The following is a 19,008-nucleotide window of genomic DNA, read 5'->3' as shown; positions in this document are numbered from 1 at the left end:
CCATGTCTGTGGGACATTCGTGCAAGCAGTTATAGCGCTCCAAATTTTTTTTGAGTTTTTTGGCTCCCTAGGTGGCGCTATTGAGTTTTTGCGAATTTTTTTTTTTAAATATAAAATTTTTCGCCAGACCGGACGTGTGTGCCGAATTTCAGCGAATTTCATAAATGTCTAGGGGGTCAAATTAAGCGTCAAAGAGGCGTCGGATGAAACAAAGAAAAAAAATAATAATAAAACTTAACAATTTCAGATATAATTTTTGCCACCATAGGTTTCAATGGGGGACCTCACCCCCCGTCCCCCCCCGGACCCTCCTGTGATGTTTTTAGAGGCCTGTGATCCTCCTAAGTGTGTGTTTTTACTGCTTTTAGCGCTGACTTCGTGTCTCTCTGACTTCGAAACATAATAGGGTCTTCGCCCAGAAGTACCTTCTGGCTCAGGCCCTAATTAAAGCTGCAAGCAGCGTTGTTAGGGCCTGAGCCCCCGCGCGGCCTACGGCCGCGTCCTTGACACCGGCCCGAATCCAACGGTGTAATCGGCAAATCCCTAGGCCTTGTAGTTTAGGAGATACGAGCCTCAGTTCGCTGCACAGTGTGACTGCAGAGCTGAGAGCCGGCCCTTTAAGAGCCCCTCCCTTCTCTGCTCGCTCTCTGCCATCTCTGTCAGAGTGGAGAGCAGAGGAGGATTTGGCAGTTTTACTGTGAAACACAGTCATAACTCAGCATATGTGGGTCAAAAGTGGAATGTAAAGACATCAGTTCGTAGAGTTTTTTCTCAGGAATTCAATGGTGTGTTTTCTGAAGGTGTGAGTGTTTTAGTTTAGAAGTTACAAGTGTTTGTTTGAGAGTATGTACATGAGGGCAGAGAAGTGCCAATTGTGGTTTCCATGACTACAGTAAACAAATCTCTGCCATCTCTGTCAGAGCTGAGAGCAGAGCTGAGAGCAGAGCTGCCAGCTGGCCCATTAAGAACCCCTCCCCCGCTGCACTTTCTTTGATCTGTGCTAGAGTGGAGAGAGTGGAGGATTTAGAGAAATGTAGTGTGTAAAAGCTGAATAACTCGGCCTACGTTGGTGGAAAGTAACACAAAATACCATATTTTTGTAGGGATTTTTGTCAGGAATACAGTGATATGTTTTTAAAAGCTGTGCGATGTATGGTATAGACGTGAGAAGCATTTGTTCGAGAGTATGTACCATGAGAGGACACGGCCTCCCCATTGACTTCCATTGTAAGCGTGAAACGTGTCTCCCCCACTTTGAGGGCTTATAAAATCCAAACCGAGCGCGTAGTATATTAGCCTTTAAAGATTTTTGAAGAGCACAGTTGGGAGAGTAATGTGTGAAAGTTTGGAAGCCCTGGCATTTACGGTTTAGGAGGAGATAGATTTTGTTCGGGGAGTAAAAAAAGTCCTGATTTTGACAGTTTTGTCCAATTTGTGGACATTCTGTTGGAGATAGGTGAGGGGTCAGAGTGTAAGAATTGTTCGTCTTGATGAGACGAGTCCAACGGTGTTGGTCCCATGTCTGTGGGAGTTTTGTGTGAGGAGTTATAGCGCGCGAAATTAAAAAAAATTATCTTTTTTTTGTGTGGCTCCCTAGGTGGCGCTATAGACTTTTGTGGCGTTTTTGTTTTTGATTAGTGAATGTTGAGACATACCGAACGATTGTGCCGAAATTCAGCGAATTTCATGCATGTTCAGGGGGTCAAATTAGATTATGCGCGTTATGCGCATTATGCGCATTATGCGCATATAGCGTGCACTCATTGAGAGCAAGAACAGTATAATACCAGGTTTTGAATGGGTGTGTATGTGAAAACTGGCTCCGGGCCGTCTGGCCCAGTTGCCTCATGGGTGTTGGGGGGGCCTGGGACACTGTTTAGTGTGTGTTTTTAGTGTTTTTAGTGCTGCTAATGTGTTGCTCTGCCGAGCAAACATAATAGGGTCTTCGCCAGAAGTACCTTCTGGCTCAGGCCCTAATTAAAGCTGCAAGCAGCGTTGTTAGGGCCTGAGCCCCCGCCTAACCGCGGCCGGATCGCCGGCCCCAATCCAACGGTGTAATCGGCAAATCCCTAGGCCTTGTAGTTTAGGAGATACGAGCCTCAGTTCGCTGCACAGTGTGAGTGCAGAGTTGAGAGCCGGCCCTTTAAGAGCCCCTCCCTTCTCTGCTCGCTCTCTGCCATCTGTGTCAGAGCTGAGAGCAGAGGAGGATTTGGCAGTTTAACTGTGAAACACAGTCATAACTCAGCATATGTTGGTCAAAAGTGTAATGTAAAGACATCAGTGCGTAGAGTTTTTAGTCAGGAATTAAATGGTGTGTTTTTTTTAAGACGTGGGTCTTTTAATTTAGAAGCTAGAAGTTTGTCTGATAGTATGTACCATGAGGGCAGAGAAGCTCCCCTTTCTGTTTCCATGACAACAGTAAACAAATCTCTACCATCTTTTTTAGATTGAAGGGCAGAGGAGGATTCTGCCAGTTTTACTGTTAAAAACAGTCATTAACTCTCCATATGTTGGCCAATAGTAATATTTTAGACCATCTTTTTCAGTTGTGACTCCAAGTGCTGAGCTGACAGCATTGATCCGTCTGCCTGTCATCTTCTGTGCTACCTTTGTCTAAGTTTGATGTGCTTCTCCTAGTGAAGGTGTTGAATGACATCATCAATCCCAGGGTGATGGAGAAGTGCTCCTCCATCCATGTTGGTGTCAAAGTGGTGAGAGTTGAAGTTGAGGAGGTAGAAGCTCCAGTTGGACCCAAAGTGTGACTGCAGATGTGACAGCTTCATATTGACCCTTGTGTTCATCATTGTCTGTGCGACCTGTTGGCTGTCACTTTACTGTGGTTCTTCCAGTTAAGTTGCTGAATATCATCAAGCATGAATGTGGCAAAATACAGCATTGAAAACAGGACATTTGACTGTGGATTAGAAAGTTCAACATTCATTGTCCATGTACACTGTTCTTGTGACAATAAAAGACAGACATCAGCTGTGGTGAACATGGGAATTTATTAACTGATTAGTTTCAACAAAAAGGTAAATATCAACATAAGTAGTCACTTCATGTACAATAAAAAGCTAAATGAAAAATATGAAGTGATATAATAGAATGTATTTACAACAGTAAACTCAAATTTATTAAAGTAACATGGACAATTTCCATTAAATTTCTCCCCGTTGGGGTTCAATGAACAAACTATTTACAAGTTTAGTGAAAGAAACCCAACATTCCCACATGAGCAAGCACTTGGCGACGGTGGTGAGGAAAAACTCCCTTTTACAGGAAGAAACCTCAGGCAGAACCAGGCTCAAAGTGGGCGGCCACCTGCCTGGACCGGTTGGGGTTGAGAGGGAGAGGGAGAGAGACGGGGCTGGGGTGGAGAGGGGAGATAGACTTGGGGGTGAGGGGCGGGGGCAGTGGGAGAAGAGGAGAGAGATACAGAGAGAGAGAGAGAGAGACAAAGAGGGAGGGGGCTGAGAGGAGAGACAACAGGCAAAAATATACATGCATGATACATTTATAAAAACATTTATAAGAGACCAACAGCAATAATGTGACAGACAGTGACTCACAACAACTATAAATAACAAACAACAACTATAAATATCAACTACAACAACGTGCTGTGACCCATGATTGTCACGCAGCACCAGTGGAACCATGATTCGTGGAGCTAAACTACCAACTCATAGTCACTACAAAACTGCAGTAAGTGCAGTGCGTGACAGTGGAATAAGTTAATAATAAATACATGAATAAATACCTTAAAAACCGTGCATGTCAAGACATGCACAGAATAAATAACCAAAGTTAAAAAGGTTTAAAAAGTTAAAAAGGGCACAGAGAGGTGGAGTGGGACTTTCTACACTAACAAATGCCAACAATCATGCCAGGCTTCCTATCAACAACAGGTCCGAGTCAACTTGTCCTACCAGCACACACAGAGCCAACTGAGCTGACATGAGGCTAGTATTTGACCTGGGACAGCCATGTAGCTTTGACACTCAGTCATCCTGGTGGTCAGAATCGCCCTGGAAATCCTCAAAGTCATCCAAGCTAAACAAACTGGCGAGGTCATCTAACTCCCCCTGATCATCTGAAACAGAAAACCTACACAGGATCCCTTCGTGATCGCTGAAGTAGGCTGGCCAGACTGCACATTCCACGTCGTACTGTGACGTTTTAACGTAAACGTGGTCAATTAGCGTCCCCTTTTCTGTGGTCTCTTGTGTCACGTGTTGGGTGAACCCTTTTTCTTCCATAAATTTACAAATTGATGACCCTTTCAAAATGTTCTCATTAAAGTCTCCCATGACTACAACAGTGTTACTTGTTGGAGTTAACCAGTCAAGCAACCTCCCCACATTGCCTTTGAACAGCAAATTTGGATACGCTGGTGGACGGTAAATGACGGCCAGGGAAATGCTCAATTTTTTGTGCAGGCACACCAAGCACTCCAGATTGAAATCGGGTACCTGCAGAATGTCGACGTCCGAATGGGCTAAACTATACAGGCCGACGCCACCGCGTTCTAACTGCTGGAATTTGGAGAATGTGGGGTCAGCGGCGCTGTAACACAGAGACCGAGGACGACTGTGGAAATCGTAGCCGGAAATTTGCACACAGTCCAATGAGGACTGTGCAGTGAGCCATGTTTCTGTGACAGCAATGCAGTTAAGCTGCAAATGCTGCGTGCAGGACACCAAGTCTAGCAGGTGGCGACTTAAACTTTGTACGTTCATCAAATACACCGCGAACTGTGTATTTGATGAAGGCTGCTCAATCAAAAATGGAGGCATGCTAGCCATGGCCTCCTTAATGGTGTCCTTGCAGTAAATGGCCTTTTCTTCAAAGTCCTTGATGATCAGTCCCGACAAGGCCCTAACACGACTGAGAGCTACATACGCCTGCCCAGGTGCAAATACCTTCTTTAAACTGACAACAGCCTGGTCTACAGTCAACCCCTGCACTTTGTGGACTGTACAAGCCCACGCTAGCCTGAGGGGAAACTGCACCCGCACACAACCGCGCTTCCTGGTCTTCTCCCTGTCTGGTTCAATAGCAGTAGAATGCCTGTATTCTACTGCTGCGTGTGGACGCTCTGTCCTCCTCTGTCTGCCAATGTTTTCGTCATCGAACTTGACGTAAATTCTCAGAGGAAATGTGGGGTCGGGGCCAAATTCAATGTAGCTGACAGTGCCACACGCGCCATTGACCAGACCGTCCTGGACGTCGACGTTACGACAGAGCATGACTCTGGCGTTTTTGGCCAAACACAATTTAGATTCCAAACACGTGCCCTGCCCCTTGCTAATGATTCCAGGTTCCAATTTGCCGGTTTTGCGGTTCGGCGTAAAGTCTTTAGCGTCAATTTCAACATAATCTGGGCACGTGCGGAACAACTGGTTCAAATTAAATTCTTCCACTTGCACATTTGTGGTGAAAATATGCAAGGCCGAGCTATCTTCCCCTGTCTCTCGCGATTTCAAAATTTGGACGTCGCCGTCTAACATGGGGGTTTTCTTTGAACGCACCCGAAGCCTGTTCAACATCTCAGCAAAGGAGCTGTCCTTCTGTCTGACGACAGTAGTCAGCTCCACCACGCTAAAGTGGCACCACAGGTCCACACCAACCTGACCAGCGTACAGCGGCTTCCCTTTAACGGGAGGCAACTGGTAGAAGTCACCGACGGCTATGACGCTAACATTACCGAATGGGGAAAAGTCACCGGTCTGTTTTAACTGCCTCAACCTGCCGTGAACGTATGCCAACAGATTGTGATCAACCATGCTAATCTCATCAATGATGACAATTTGGAGGTCTCTAAATGTGGCCCTTAGAGAGTTCAGTTTGTCTTCTCCCAAGGGTGTGTAAGGCAAGCTGGAGTGTGTGCCAATACTCAGCGAGTGATGAATTGTTGCTGCATTTAAAGTGTATGCAGCTATGCCCGTGGAGGCCATTAACAGAACCGAAATGCTATCTGGTTGATGACAAAGTGTTGCCAGCAGTCTCCCGGCCTCGTACTGAATGGCCCTAATTAAGTGACTTTTCCCCGTCCCTGCACCGCCTGTCAAAAACACATGCAGAGGCTCTGGGTTCTTACCCATGGCCTTCTGCAGACACCACTGTCTAACTTTGTTGAAGACAGCCATTTGCGTCTCGTTCAGAGACCTAACTAAGGCCAAGCCGTCACTTCTGGGCAAAATGCTCCTGTTCCTCTCCAAAAACACATCTGTTTTTGGTTTGGCAGCCGCCAAATCGGGAACATTTTGTAAGGCGTCGGCCAAATGCTCATCAGCATTTTCGCCTTGCCTTTGCTCTTTCATTTCCTCTAAACACTCGAGGCGTTCCGCTTCCAGCTCAGGACAGAGCTCCCCCCAAACATCCTCATCCACCTGACCTTGCTGAGCAATCTCCTCAGCGTGATCCAACTCAGGACAATCGACCTCAAACCTGGCCCTGTTCTCATCGACGACACTTTGAACCGGCTTCAACGAACCGTCCCTAAACCTAACCTCTCCATCCTTATAGAACTGACTGAACAGATGAAACCCCTCAGGTTTCAGATCTGCGTCAATTCTGTAATGGAGATACATCTGAAGCAGACTCTGATAGTGTGCTTCCTCCTGTTTTTCTAAGTCGAAGCGCATGTAGCGCACAACAGCGAACTGAGACCGCGTTCTCCTCGAGATGAAGCCAAGTCCATTCTTCAGTTGAATCATGTTCTTGGACTTTTCATTCTTGCTGAGAAGACGATACTCAGACGCAAACGTAGCCATACACATGTCCTCGAACACCTGGTCATCTGGCCTGCTCCTATACCTATCGACTATATTTGGCATCCACATATCCTCTGACCTCATGTCACCACAAGCGGCTTTCTGCCTCAACACACTGAGGGGTAAACTCATCCTAACTACATTTGCCCCTGTTGGCACAAACACGACCTTCCTGGAACACTCCCTCAGATGCATGTTCGTTAGCCTGTACACCGACTCCTGGGCACAAACGTCCCTGTTGTGCAAATACACACTTCCTAATTTTTTCAAAGCCTCTCTAGCAGAGAGATTTGATTGTTTGGATGCTTCTTTTTGTGCGTTGGCCAATAAAAGCCCAATTTCTCTCTCGGCTTTGGTTATATACGAAATGATGTAAATGATTACTGCATAGGCATCGGTGACAAAGCTAATGTCCATGTTAGCATTCCAGCACTTCAACAATTTCTTATTATACTGGTTCACCCAGACGTCCTTTACCCCTCTTTTATAGACTACCCTAGTCTTTGTGTGCAGGCGCTTATAAGCCAGCTCAAAAATGTCCTGATTAATGCCCAGAGTCTGGAACAAGTGGTCCACGCTAGCATAGGCCACTTCTCCTGCGTCCGCTTTTTTAACAGCCTTCTTCACGGCTTTCAAAATGGCGTGTGCCGTCTCCTTATTAATGGGATTCGTGTCCTGAAAACAATTACAGACCGGCACGCTTGTTGACTGAGGATTCTCTCTGGCCTTCGGATCACAGGTACAGGTTTTAATTTCCGTTTTACAAACAAAAGTTCGTGCCGAAACAACTTTTGGGAAATGGAAGCGACACGTTCCGTGTTTCAGACAGGATTTGGTGTGTCGCCTGGAGTGGGCTTGAACCGATGCCACGATAGCCGATAACGTGTCATCGTCAGGGTTTAAGTCGCAGGTGACATATTGGTCAATAAATGCCACCACCTCCTCATCTGTGTTCTTATCAATTTGGGGAGCCCCCTCAATCCAAAACAGACAGTGGACATGAGGGGAGCCGCGCTGCTGAAATTCTACCCTATAAAAGTAATCTGTGATTTTGCCAATCGGTTGTGAAGGAGACTTGAGAACCTCATTCAAGAAGCAATGCCACCTGTAGTCAAACATCCTCGCGGCTGTCACGGGGTTCCTCCGCAACAGCTCGCACCTGTCTGCCCACTCCAAATCCTCTACCGTCTGCGTTCTGCCCTCCTGCTTCAGGATACTGGTCAGAAGATTCTGCCAGCGCAGATCAGCAGACGAAAACGAACAGAACCACGTCGGAATCCCCAGCTGACGGACGCATGCTAACAGGTCCTTTTGAACAGACTGCCAAAAGGCAGGCGTTCCTCGAATGGGCTTCAGAAATCTGAAGCCCTCGTCGACCTGCAACATCTGCTTCAAAGTGTCCTCGTTCATCAGCATCGCTGCGCTAACCTTCTGGGACTTCTGACCTGCCCTACCCTTACGCCCTGCCACGGAAACTTTTGAGGACACTTGCTCAGTCTCAGACATGTACTGACTGAAGAAAATGTACTCAACGTTGCCGGAATAGCGGCCATCCGCATGCATAATCCGGTTGTTGAAGTACCGCGTCAATGTCAACGCTTGCGAGCGCCCGTCGTGAAATGTTTTCCTACCCAGAGGAAACAAGACGGGGAAACACTTGGCCTCGTTCGTGTGGTCAGAAAGCAGCCTAACTGGACTATTCCCTTCCGCAGGCGCCACGTTGATTATGTCCTCGAAATACTGGTCTAATGCTTCCTGACCAATATCAACAGGCATAAGACAAGTGTCCTGAAACATGCAGTGCTGCTGTCTGTCATGCAACAGTTCATCTTGAATTATTTCTGTTGAATCATCTATCACGTCGTCTTGACCACCTGACGGAGCTGTCACCGCACCCTCTGAAATGACCTGCTTCTGCTCACAAGACTCTGCCCCATCTACGACAGCTCCGTCCTCACCGTCAGACTGAACCTCCTCAGTCTCGCCATCGTCCTGGCGACAAAAGTCATTGACCCAATCCTCATTGAAGTCAATGTCCTTGTAAAAAGGATTATTCCTTTTTAAAAAGTGCAGCGCCTGTCTTACTCGTGTACTATCGACAAACTGATATCGATAATGTCCCTTGTAGGTCAACTTGCGCTTAAGTTTGACCTGCATCATGGACCCTTCCACGCTAGTCCTAGGCAACACATTGGTTGTCTGCACGACATTAGCCGGAACGCATGTTACCGGCCCATGTACTCCGTTCTGCCCCCCTTTGGGCAATGCCAACAATTTCATGAACGGAATATGCAGCGCAATCAAGTGTTGCTCCAAGCTATTCAAGCATCCCAGTTCCGGCGGAATGGGATCCGGTGTCAGGTTGTTGACCCAACACTCAGCTGGAATCTGCCCTTTAGAAATTTTACTGTGACACGTATGGCAGATCCAAAGTTCCCCTCTACAAGCTGCCAACCCACAAGGCACAACACAATCACTAGCACACCTATGCAAATACGTGTCACTTATGCATCGGTTAGCAACTGCAACTCTAGCAGAATTTCCAGCATACATTTCATAGCTACAACCTAGCACCTGAGTTCTGAACAACAACCGATGACAGACACAACAAATGAACTCAGGGCCGTCTCTAACCTTATCCAAAAACCGATCCATCACAAAATTAAAATCATGAGACTTTTGTAATATTTGTTGCCTTGTCAAGGCAACACTAGCAATGATTTTCTGCTTAACCTCTGAACTTTTATGGTACCTTATTCTTTTGACTTCCCTTGTCCAGTTTTTCACTCTCTGTCTATACTCGAAGCTCTGTCTGTATTTTTGCCTACTTGCTACTTTACTCCGTGATCTTACTTTATCAGCATGCACAACATTCTGTCTATATTTAATTCGACTGTTGGATTTAACGCGTTCCCTATACTGGACATTGTGTCTATATTTCATGGCACTGAGGGATTTAACGCGCTCCCTATGCTGAATGCAGTATCTATATTTCATAACACTTGTGGATTTAACATGCTCCCTATGCTGGACATTGTCTCTATATTTCTTAACACTTATGGATTTAACTCGCTCCCTATGCTGGACGTTGTCTCTATATTTCTTAACACTTATGGATTTAACACGCTCCCTATGCTGTACATTGTGTCTATATTTGTTTACGCTCTTTGATTTTACACGCTCCCTATGCTGTACATTGTGTCTATATTTGATCAGACTATATTGTTTACTGTAGGCTTTGACAATGTCTCTTTGTTTCACATCAGAGAGATAATTTTGTTGACTCCACAATTTTGCCCTTTCCCTAAAGAGTACATTTTGAGAATACAATCTCCGAATCCTTAACTGCTGTTTTTTCCTTATCAACATATTTAATTTCTGCTGTGTGAGTTTCTTCACTTTCAAATACTTTGACTTTTTATACTGACTGCTTTCTGTCGACTTAGTTATATGAGTCACAATGTGATCATCATCAACACCTACATCAGTAACTACAAATACCGAATCATCTCCTACAGCTGACCTGTTGCAATCAAAGTTGACCATTTTGTTCCTCAAGCTGTAACTGTAAACTTCACTCCCTTGGCAGTAACCATAACAAGTCAGCTGTCCAGGCTTCCTCACACAAACCACATTGTCAAAGTGCCCGTCCATGTTGTGTAAATAAATACACTGGTCTGACAAGCAGGGAGTGCCACAGCTGTATTTTAGCCATCGTCCATCATAAAAAGTACACAGACAAAGTCCTAGCCAATCAGCAGTAACCTGAATTTCCACCTCTGTGGCCCAAGTGTTCACATATGTCATCCTGGACTGCTCAAGATACTGCAAAACAGAGGAATACTCACTTCTTAAAAGAATGAGATATTTACCTTCATTCCCCTGGAGCTCTTTACAAACAGCTGATCTAATCTTCCGATGGTGCTTCTGTGAGCCACTCACAGCCTGAGAGATGGCTCTGAAGAAGCAGTTCCCATCACCAACGATCCTCTCATGTTTACATGGAGAACCGATCAATCCAATGTCTTTTGAGACTGGAGGATTGAACTTCACAAAGTCCACATTCAACTTGCGACACAACAACTGACAAACATCTACACTAAGAGGACTAAAGACCAGCGTGTCATTTTTGACAGCACTAACAAATTGTATATCCATGTCTAAGTCATGAGACATCTTTAATTTCTTTGACATGCCCATGTCAGAAGAAAGGTTGCGCTTCCTACCATGAGTACTCTGTGGTTCTGCTTTGGACACACTGCTCACTTCAGGGGATGAAGTATGGTCAGAAATGTAACACACTTCCAAACTTTCAGCTACACTTAGTACATCCTCAGATATGTGTATGGAGAGATCGTTTTGTCTTTGCTCAGTTACAGTTGACTGTGGGGCTGTACTGGGCTGTATGAGAGTTTCTGCAGAAACACCAGATGGAACTGGATTTACACCCGGACACACAACAACACCACATAGTTCGAAAAGCTTTTGGTTTGAACTGAGACTCTCAGCCAAACAGCAGATGTAGTGGTGCAGGTCATCAATACTAGCAAAATGCAGAACCACACTGGTACCACGGCAATGTGACAAGCCACTATAATTCCGTGAGTGACTGTCGACAACAGCAAACTGTCCATCCTGATGGATGATCGAAGTGGTGTTACCACACAGTGTCATAAGACATGTGCTGTACTGACTAAAGGTCCTGGCCAGTCCATCACGCAGACTGATAAAGACACCAAAGTCAACCAGCTCCCCTTCAGTCACACCAACTTCACCTAACAGTACATCCCCAAAATGGAAGCTGCATATCTGTCCATCAACTTCCAAGTGCTGTGGCAGATCAGGAACAGATAGCAGATTTGAGGGATGTGTAAAAGAGCCACTGTCACGCAAGAAGGTGTATAACTCATCACCTTCAAACAAGGTTCGATCCAGATCAGATGTTTGCCAGGAAAAGACACAGCTAAGTGTGTGTTTGGCTATGCTGACCAAAGCAATAGCCATACACTGCAGACCTCCGTATCTGAACTGCTCATGTCCCTGATGAAATGAGCCCTTCACAAGTTTAACCAGCCTAATCCCTCTACTATTTGGAGCTACCAGTACCACATCATTGCTGTTGGAATCTGCATTACCAGCTTTAACATCATGCAACATAGAACAAGCAGACTTAGCTTTGCTGGGAGTGTGCGTCGTCTGCGTTGGCTCCTGGACCGTTGATCCCGTCAGCAAGGCAGGGTGAGCTGCGGCAACCTCCCTCTTCGGACCCTCTGGCACCACGGCAGCAGTCAGTGGCACCGCAGACTCCTCCACGCACGCCTTGGCTGCCGCCTCCACCTGATAAAAGATGAAAAGAGAATGTTAAATGTAAATGAAGTAGGAGAGGAAATGTTGGTGATTTGAATGAGCAAGAAGAAGTAAAGTGTATGTAATTAAAGCAAGGCTAACCTGCTGCACTGCTGGACGGGGCTTGGAGGCGGACACGGTCAGACGGGCAGGTGGTGTTGCCAGCACCTAAATAAAGAAAAGGAGAGTAAGTACAAAAGAAGTGGACTTATATGTTGAAGTCAAAATGCAGGTCTAAGTTATATTGCAGTTATTGGGAGAAAAGATCAAAATACCAACCTGTCGCTTTCCTCCTTTGCTCTTTGAGGCAACACGTTGGCGCTGGCGCTTCCCTTTGCCAGGGGGAGACTGAAAGAAGGAGAGAATTTTTATTTAGAACAACTAAAAGCATGTAAGCTATAAACAGTTAAGTACATGTAATGGGTGGTATAGTTACCTGGCCAGCTGGTGGAGCAGCAGTGCAGCCAGAGCCAGAAGAAGGTGAAACCTTCTCCATGGCATCCAGCATGTCACTGCTGAACCACACCGGGTTGGACGGGATGGGAGACTGTCGGGCCGGAGGTGTACCAGTCTTTCAAACAGAAAGCAAAGAGGGGAAGGAGGATATATGTTAGATGTTGTTCATGAGAAAAAGAGTTCAGAAAAGTGCATGAGGATAACGTAGTAGTGAAATACATTACCGCGCATGCCCGTCCAACGAGGGTCCACTCCCGGGGGTCACGACGACGAGGCACAGGAATGTGTCCCGTCACGATCACCCTGGGAGACACCCTGACACGTGGCGATGTGCGGGGTGACACGGTGGGCTGTGGTGGAGGGGGGGCGAGCTGACGGACCGCGGCGTTCCACAGCAGGTCCACCACAACCGGCATGCCATCGGAGTCGCTGAGATGCACCTGAAAGACAGGAAAACAAAGCAGACTTTAATGGGGGTCACGTGGCATGAGAGAAGAGGGCAGTTAAAGAATGCGACATGTGTAAAAGACGACATTACGCTGTACTTACACCGTCGTGGCACCACAGCTCCAACCGATGGACTGGGAGGTGCTCCGCCATAGACACGTATGGGATACCTGAGAGGTGTGGAAAGCAGAAATATCTATTATAATGGTGTAATGTGCATTAAATAGTAGAACGTTTAAGTCTGAATTTGATTGAAGAAGGAGACACGGAAAAGTGTAGCATACCCATGCGCGCTGTGACACGGCGGTATTCCTGACGTAGCAGGTCCTGCAAGGCCGGATCGATGGTTAAGCGTGGAGGGAAATCCATCACTAACACCTTGAAGGGCGAAATGAAACAAATGTCATGTATGACTGTAAATAGTGACATAAGTAACAAGTGTGACTGGCAAGAGGGAAGACATAATAGTAACGGTATATGAGAAACAGAAGCTCACCGTCGGCCAGAGGCTGCTGACTGTGGTCAGGAGAGCACGGAAGTCCAACGCCGCCTCACCAACAGTCCTGCTGGCTGTGAGGTTGTTGCTGGGGGCCCCCACGCACACCAAGTCCGGGGTCCAGGGGAGGGCAGCATGCATGACCTCGGTCCGGAGGTCAGAGGCGGCTCCACCTGGAACGGATAAGAAGCCAAAAGTGAGAGAACCCTGCGGCATACTCACGAATCCGTCGACGATGGCGCGCAGGTGGGAGTCTCCGAGGACGAACACCATCTGTCACAGAAGCACATGTTTAGCAGAGTCACCAAATGAGTGTGTAAATGTATGCAACGATATCAAGCGAGAGAGAGTATTACCTTCTGGCCGGGAGACTGTGCAGGAGTGACCAACTTCACGGAGTGGTTGGTGTAGACTGAAGATGGCCATCTCCGCACGCGATGGCGGCGTCCGGTACCGCGCCCTGTTAAGTTGGAGACGTAAAAGAATGTTAGGCCATGGTTGAAAATTTTTTTGTGGTCAGTGTTTAAGTGGAAGGAGCAAGGTATTACAATAAGAGTTAATACATACGAGCAACAAACTCGGGGACAGGTGGCCCAGGGGTCCAAGGCTCCCGCTGCGCCATCCTCCGCTTGGCCGCCTGGGCAAGCCGGTGGGACTTGGAACGGGGCATCTACAAAAGACAAATTTTGAAACTAAGCATTCACAGACAAAGCGTACAAGTATAGAATGGTAGTTGTACTTACAAACGGGACGGCGGTGATCGTCAGAAGTGGGTGAATTAAAGAAGTGCAACTTACCTCGGTTGTGGGAGATGAGCAATCAGTAAATGTAGAGTGTGTGTGTGTGTGTGTGTGTGTGTGTGTGTGTGAGTTTGTGAACAAATGCAAAAGTGGTGAATTAGACAAAAGATATGTGTTATATAAAATTAAGCAACTATGTGTATGTGTATTTTTCAAAGTAGAGATTTCCTGAAGAACAGTTGTAGGTGTAGCACAAAGCAGCAGAGCAGCAAGGGACAAGTCAAGATCTGTAAAGTAAACATGAGGGTGTTTTTACAATAATAGCACCAATGCAATGAATAATATTGTGCAATGAATAATATTGTGATATTAAAATTAGAAATAAAATGTAGATATACAAACGTGTGCAATACATACATGTAGGCACATACATGCAATCATACACACATATATGCATATACACACATATACATACACGTATATACACATACACGTATGCACGTATATACACGTATATACACATACACGTATGCACGTATATACACGTATATACACATACACGTATACACGTATATACACATACACGTATACACGTATACACGTATATACACATACACGTATATACAAGTATATACACATACACGTATATACACGTATATACACACACACGTATATACACGTATATACACACACACGTATATACACGTATATACACACACACGTATATACACGTATATACACACACACGTATATACACACACGTATATACACACACACACACACACACACACACACACACACACACACATATACATATATACACATATATACACACATATACACATATATACACACATATACACATATATACACACATATACACACATATACACACATATACACACATATACACATATATACACACATATACATATATATACACACATATACATATATATTTTTTTTTTTTTTCCTCAGGAAAAAAATACACAAAACCATATAGCTGTAGATAGATTATGTAAAATGGCCGACGACGAACTAGCGGCCCAGTCGCGGTGATGGGAAATGGCCGACGACGAGCTAGCGGCCCAGATGCCGTGATGCTAAATGGCCCAGCGACGAGCTAGCGGCCCAGATGCCGTGGTGCTAAATGGCCGACTACGAGCGAGCGGCCCAGGCGCGGTGATGCTAAATGGCCGACGACGAGCGAGCGGCCCAGTCGCGGTGGTGCGAAATGGCCGACCACGAGCTAGCGGCCCAGATGCCGTGATGCTAAATGGCCCAGCGACGAGCTAGCGGCCCAGATGCCGTGGTGCTAAATGGCCGACGACGAGCAAGCGGCCCAGGCGCGGTGGTGCGAAATGGCCGACGACGAGCTAGCGGCCCAGTCGCATCAAGCCGGCGGAGTGCGGAGTTTAGGGTTGTAACTGCACACTAACATTACTACATACACGGAGCACATGTAAGTAGGGGAAATACATATCGATGAACCAAATGAAAAGACTGAATTAATGGCAACATGGCTGAAGCTAATAATAAATCATGCAACAGAGAAGAAAACACTTACCTCCAGTCGCGAGAGCAAGAGAAAATGGCGACCGCAGCCGTCGGCTTTTATGAGCTCGTATGAGGAGACGTCACCGAGTGCTCTGTGGCACAGCAACTGATTGGCAGAGAGGTGGCATGATGACACGTCATGAAGTGCATTGCAGCACAGCAACTGATTGGCAGAGAGCTGTCAGATCTGACCATTGAGGAGAGAGCTGAGACTTCACAGAGCCTTGTTGCTGGGGTTTGAGAGCCCCTCCCTTCTCTGCTCTCTCTCTGCCGTCTGTGTCAGAGTGGAGAGCAGAGGAGGATTTGGCAGTTTTACTGTGAAAAACAGTCACAACTTACCATATGTTGGTCAAAAGTGGAATGTAAGACCATATTGTCGTAGAGTTATTTGTCAGGAATTCAATGGTGTGCTTTATGAAGGTGTGGAGGTTGTATTTTAGATGTTGTAATTTTTTTTGAGAGTATGTGCCTTGAGGGAAGATATGGTGCACTTTCGGTTTCCATGACAACTGATGCCAAATGTCTGCCGTGTGTTGGTGTGAAGAACAGAGCAGGATTTGGACGTTTTTAGTGTGTGAAAAGCAGAAAGCTCTGCATATATTGCTTAAAAGTGCAATGTAATACCATCCTTAGATTGGATATGTTTCTGAAGAAGCATGAGGTGTATTTGTGAGTTGTGATGTCTGTGTTTGAGAGCATGTAGTTTATGAAGACGTAGGCTCTCCATATCCTATCACAGGTGACAGCTGTCGCTGTAGCTTCACCTCCCCCACTGCTGTCTGTTATCTGTGCCAGAGTGGAGAGCAGAGGAGGATTTGACAGTTTAACTGTGAAAACCAGTCATAACTCAGCATATGTTGGTCAAAAGTGGAATGTAAAGACATCAGTACGTAGAGTTTTTTCTCAGGAATTCAATGGTGTGCTTTTTGAAGGTGTGAGTGTTTTAGTTTAGAAGCTACAAGTGTTTGTTTGAGAGTATGTACATGAGGGCAGAGAAGCTCCAATTGTGGTTTCCATGACTACAGTAAACAAATCTCTGCCATCTCTGTCAGAGCTGAGAGCAGAGCTGCCAGCTGGCCCATTAAAAACCCCGCCCCTGCTGCACTTTCTTTGATCTGTGCTAGAGTGGAGAGAGTGGAGGATTCAGAAAAATGTAGTGTGTAAAAGCTGAATAACTTGGCATACGTTGGTCAAAAGTAACACAAAATACCATATTTTTGTAAGGATTTTTGTGAGGAATACAGTGATATGTTTTTAAAAGCTGTGCGATGTATGGTATAGATGTGAGAAGCATTTTTCGAGAGTATGTACCATGAGAGGACACTGCCTCCCCATTGACTTCCATTGTAACGTAAACGTGTCTCCCCCACTTTGACGGCTTATAAAATCCAAACCGAGCGCGTAGTATATTAGCCTTTAAAGATTTTTGAAGAGCACAGTTGTGTGATTAATGTGTGAAAGTTTGGAAGCGATGCTATTTACGGTTTCGGAGGAGATAGATTTTGTTCGGAGGGTGCGATGGTGAAAAATTGGACGTTTGTGTCCAAATTGTGGACATCCTGTTGGAGTTAGGTCATGGGTCAGAGTGTACGAATTTTTCGTGTTGATGAGACGAACCCACCGGTGTTGGTCCCATGTCTTTGGGACATTCCTCTGGGAAGTTATTGACGTAAACGTGTTTTTGGCTTGCTAGGTGGCGCTGTTGAGTATTGCGTGAAATTTTTTTTTAAAATATAAAATTTTTCGCCGGACCGGACGTGCGTGCAAAAATTCAGCGAATTTCATGCATGTTCAGGGGGTGTAATTAAGGTTTTATTGGGCGAGATAATAAAGAATAATAATAATAGCAAAGAAAGAAACAAACTTAACAATTTCAGATATAATTTTTGCCACCATTGGTTTCAATGGGGGACCTCACCCCCCTCTCCCCCCCCGGACCCCCCTGTGATGTTTTTAGAGGCCTGTGATGCTCCTAAGTGTGTTTTTTTACTGCTTTTAGCGCTGACTTCGTGTCTCTCTGACTTCGAAACATAATAGGGTCTTCGCCCAGAAGTACCTTCTGGCTCAGGCCCTAATAATCGGAAGAAAAAAACGAAGCAATTTTAGATATAATTTTGCCACCATTGGTTTCAATGGGAGACCTCACCCCCCTCTCCCCCCCGGACCCCCCTGTGATGTTTTTAGAGGCCTGTGATGTTCCTAAGTGTGTGTTTTTACTGCTTTTAGCGCTGACTTCGTGTCTCTCTGACTTCGAAACATAATAGGGTCTTCGCCCAGAAGTACCTTCTGGCTCAGGCCCTAATTAAAGCTGCAAGCAGCGTTGTTAGGGCCTGAGCCCCCGCCTAACTGCGGCCGGATCGCCGGCCCCAATCCAACGGTGTAATCGGCAAATCCCTAGGCCTTGTAGTTTAGGAGATACGAGCCTCAGTTCGCTGCACAGTGCGAGTGCAGAGTTGAGAGCCGGCCCTTTAAGAGCCCCTCCCTTCTCTGCTCGCTCTCTGCCATCTGTGTCAGAGTGGAGAGCAGAGGAGGATTTGGCAGTTTAACTGTGAAACACAGTCATAACTCAGTATATGTGGGTCAAAAGTTGAAAGTAAAGACATCAGTGCGTAGAGTTTTTTGTCAGGAATTCAATGGTGTGTTTTCTGAAGGTGTGAGTCTTTTAGTTTAGAAGCTACAAGTGTTTGTTTGAGAGTATGTACATGAGGGCAGAGACCCTCCAATTGTGGTTTCCATGACTACAGTAAACAAATCTCTGCCATCTGTGCCTGAGTGGAGAGCAGCTGAAAAGTGTACATTTTTAGTGTGTAAAAAGCAAATAACTCTGCATTTGTTGCTTGGAAGTGGAATATAATACCATATTTTTGTAGAGATTTTTCTCAGGAATTGACTGGTGTGTTTTGTGAAGCTGTGAGAGTTTTAGTTTAGACGTGAGAAGCATTTGTTCGAGAGTTTGTACCATGAGAGGACACGGCCACCCCATTGACTTCCATTGTAAGCGTGAAACGTGTCTCCCCGACTTTGACGGCTTATAAAATCCAAACCGAGCGCGTAGTATATTAGCCTTTAAAGATTTTTGAAGAGCAGTGTTGGGAGAGTAATGTGTGAAAGTCTGGAAGCGATGCCATTTACGGTTTAGGAGGAGATAGATTTTGTTCGGGGAGGAGCAAAAGTCTTCATTTTGACAGTT

At 45.8% G+C, this 19,008-nt stretch overlaps 1 protein-coding gene across 1 annotated transcript; it reads right to left on the bottom strand.

Moving 5' to 3' along the window:
• Positions 1 to 2,986: 2,986 nt before the first annotated feature.
• Positions 2,987 to 16,213, bottom strand: LOC147256326 (uncharacterized). Its single transcript, XM_086214250.1, has 11 exons — positions 15,829 to 16,213; positions 14,089 to 14,548; positions 13,878 to 13,981; positions 13,522 to 13,794; positions 13,310 to 13,403; positions 13,128 to 13,195; positions 12,803 to 13,018; positions 12,559 to 12,693; positions 12,402 to 12,470; positions 12,225 to 12,290; positions 2,987 to 12,113 (listed from the first exon to the last, which is right to left on the bottom strand). The coding sequence occupies exons 2-11, from the start codon at positions 14,189 to 14,191 to the stop codon at positions 4,002 to 4,004; spliced, it is 9,240 nt and encodes a 3,079-aa protein (XP_086070376.1). The 5' UTR covers positions 14,192 to 14,548; positions 15,829 to 16,213; the 3' UTR covers positions 2,987 to 4,001.
• Positions 16,214 to 19,008: the final 2,795 nt, after the last annotated feature.

This window comes from Aulostomus chinensis, chromosome 9 (genome assembly GCF_037954235.1).
Source record: "Aulostomus chinensis isolate RoL2024-O1b breed Wild chromosome 9, RoL_Achi_v1.0, whole genome shotgun sequence".
Classification (NCBI taxonomy): Eukaryota; Metazoa; Chordata; class Actinopteri; order Syngnathiformes; family Aulostomidae; genus Aulostomus; species Aulostomus chinensis.
This window is presented reverse-complemented; position numbering and strand designations above follow the sequence as displayed.

Coding starts and splice junctions, on each gene's coding strand:
- LOC147256326 (XM_086214250.1), bottom strand. CDS start 14,191: ATGCCCCGTTCCAAGTCCCACCGGCTTGCCCAGGCGGCCAAGCGGAGG. Junction 13,196..13,309: donor CCGTGTCACAGCGCGCATGG/GTATGCTACACT, acceptor CACACCTCTCAG/GTATCCCATACGTGTCTATG. Junction 12,114..12,224: donor CCCGTCCAGCAGTGCAGCAG/GTTAGCCTTGCT, acceptor ATCTTTTATCAG/GTGGAGGCGGCAGCCAAGGC.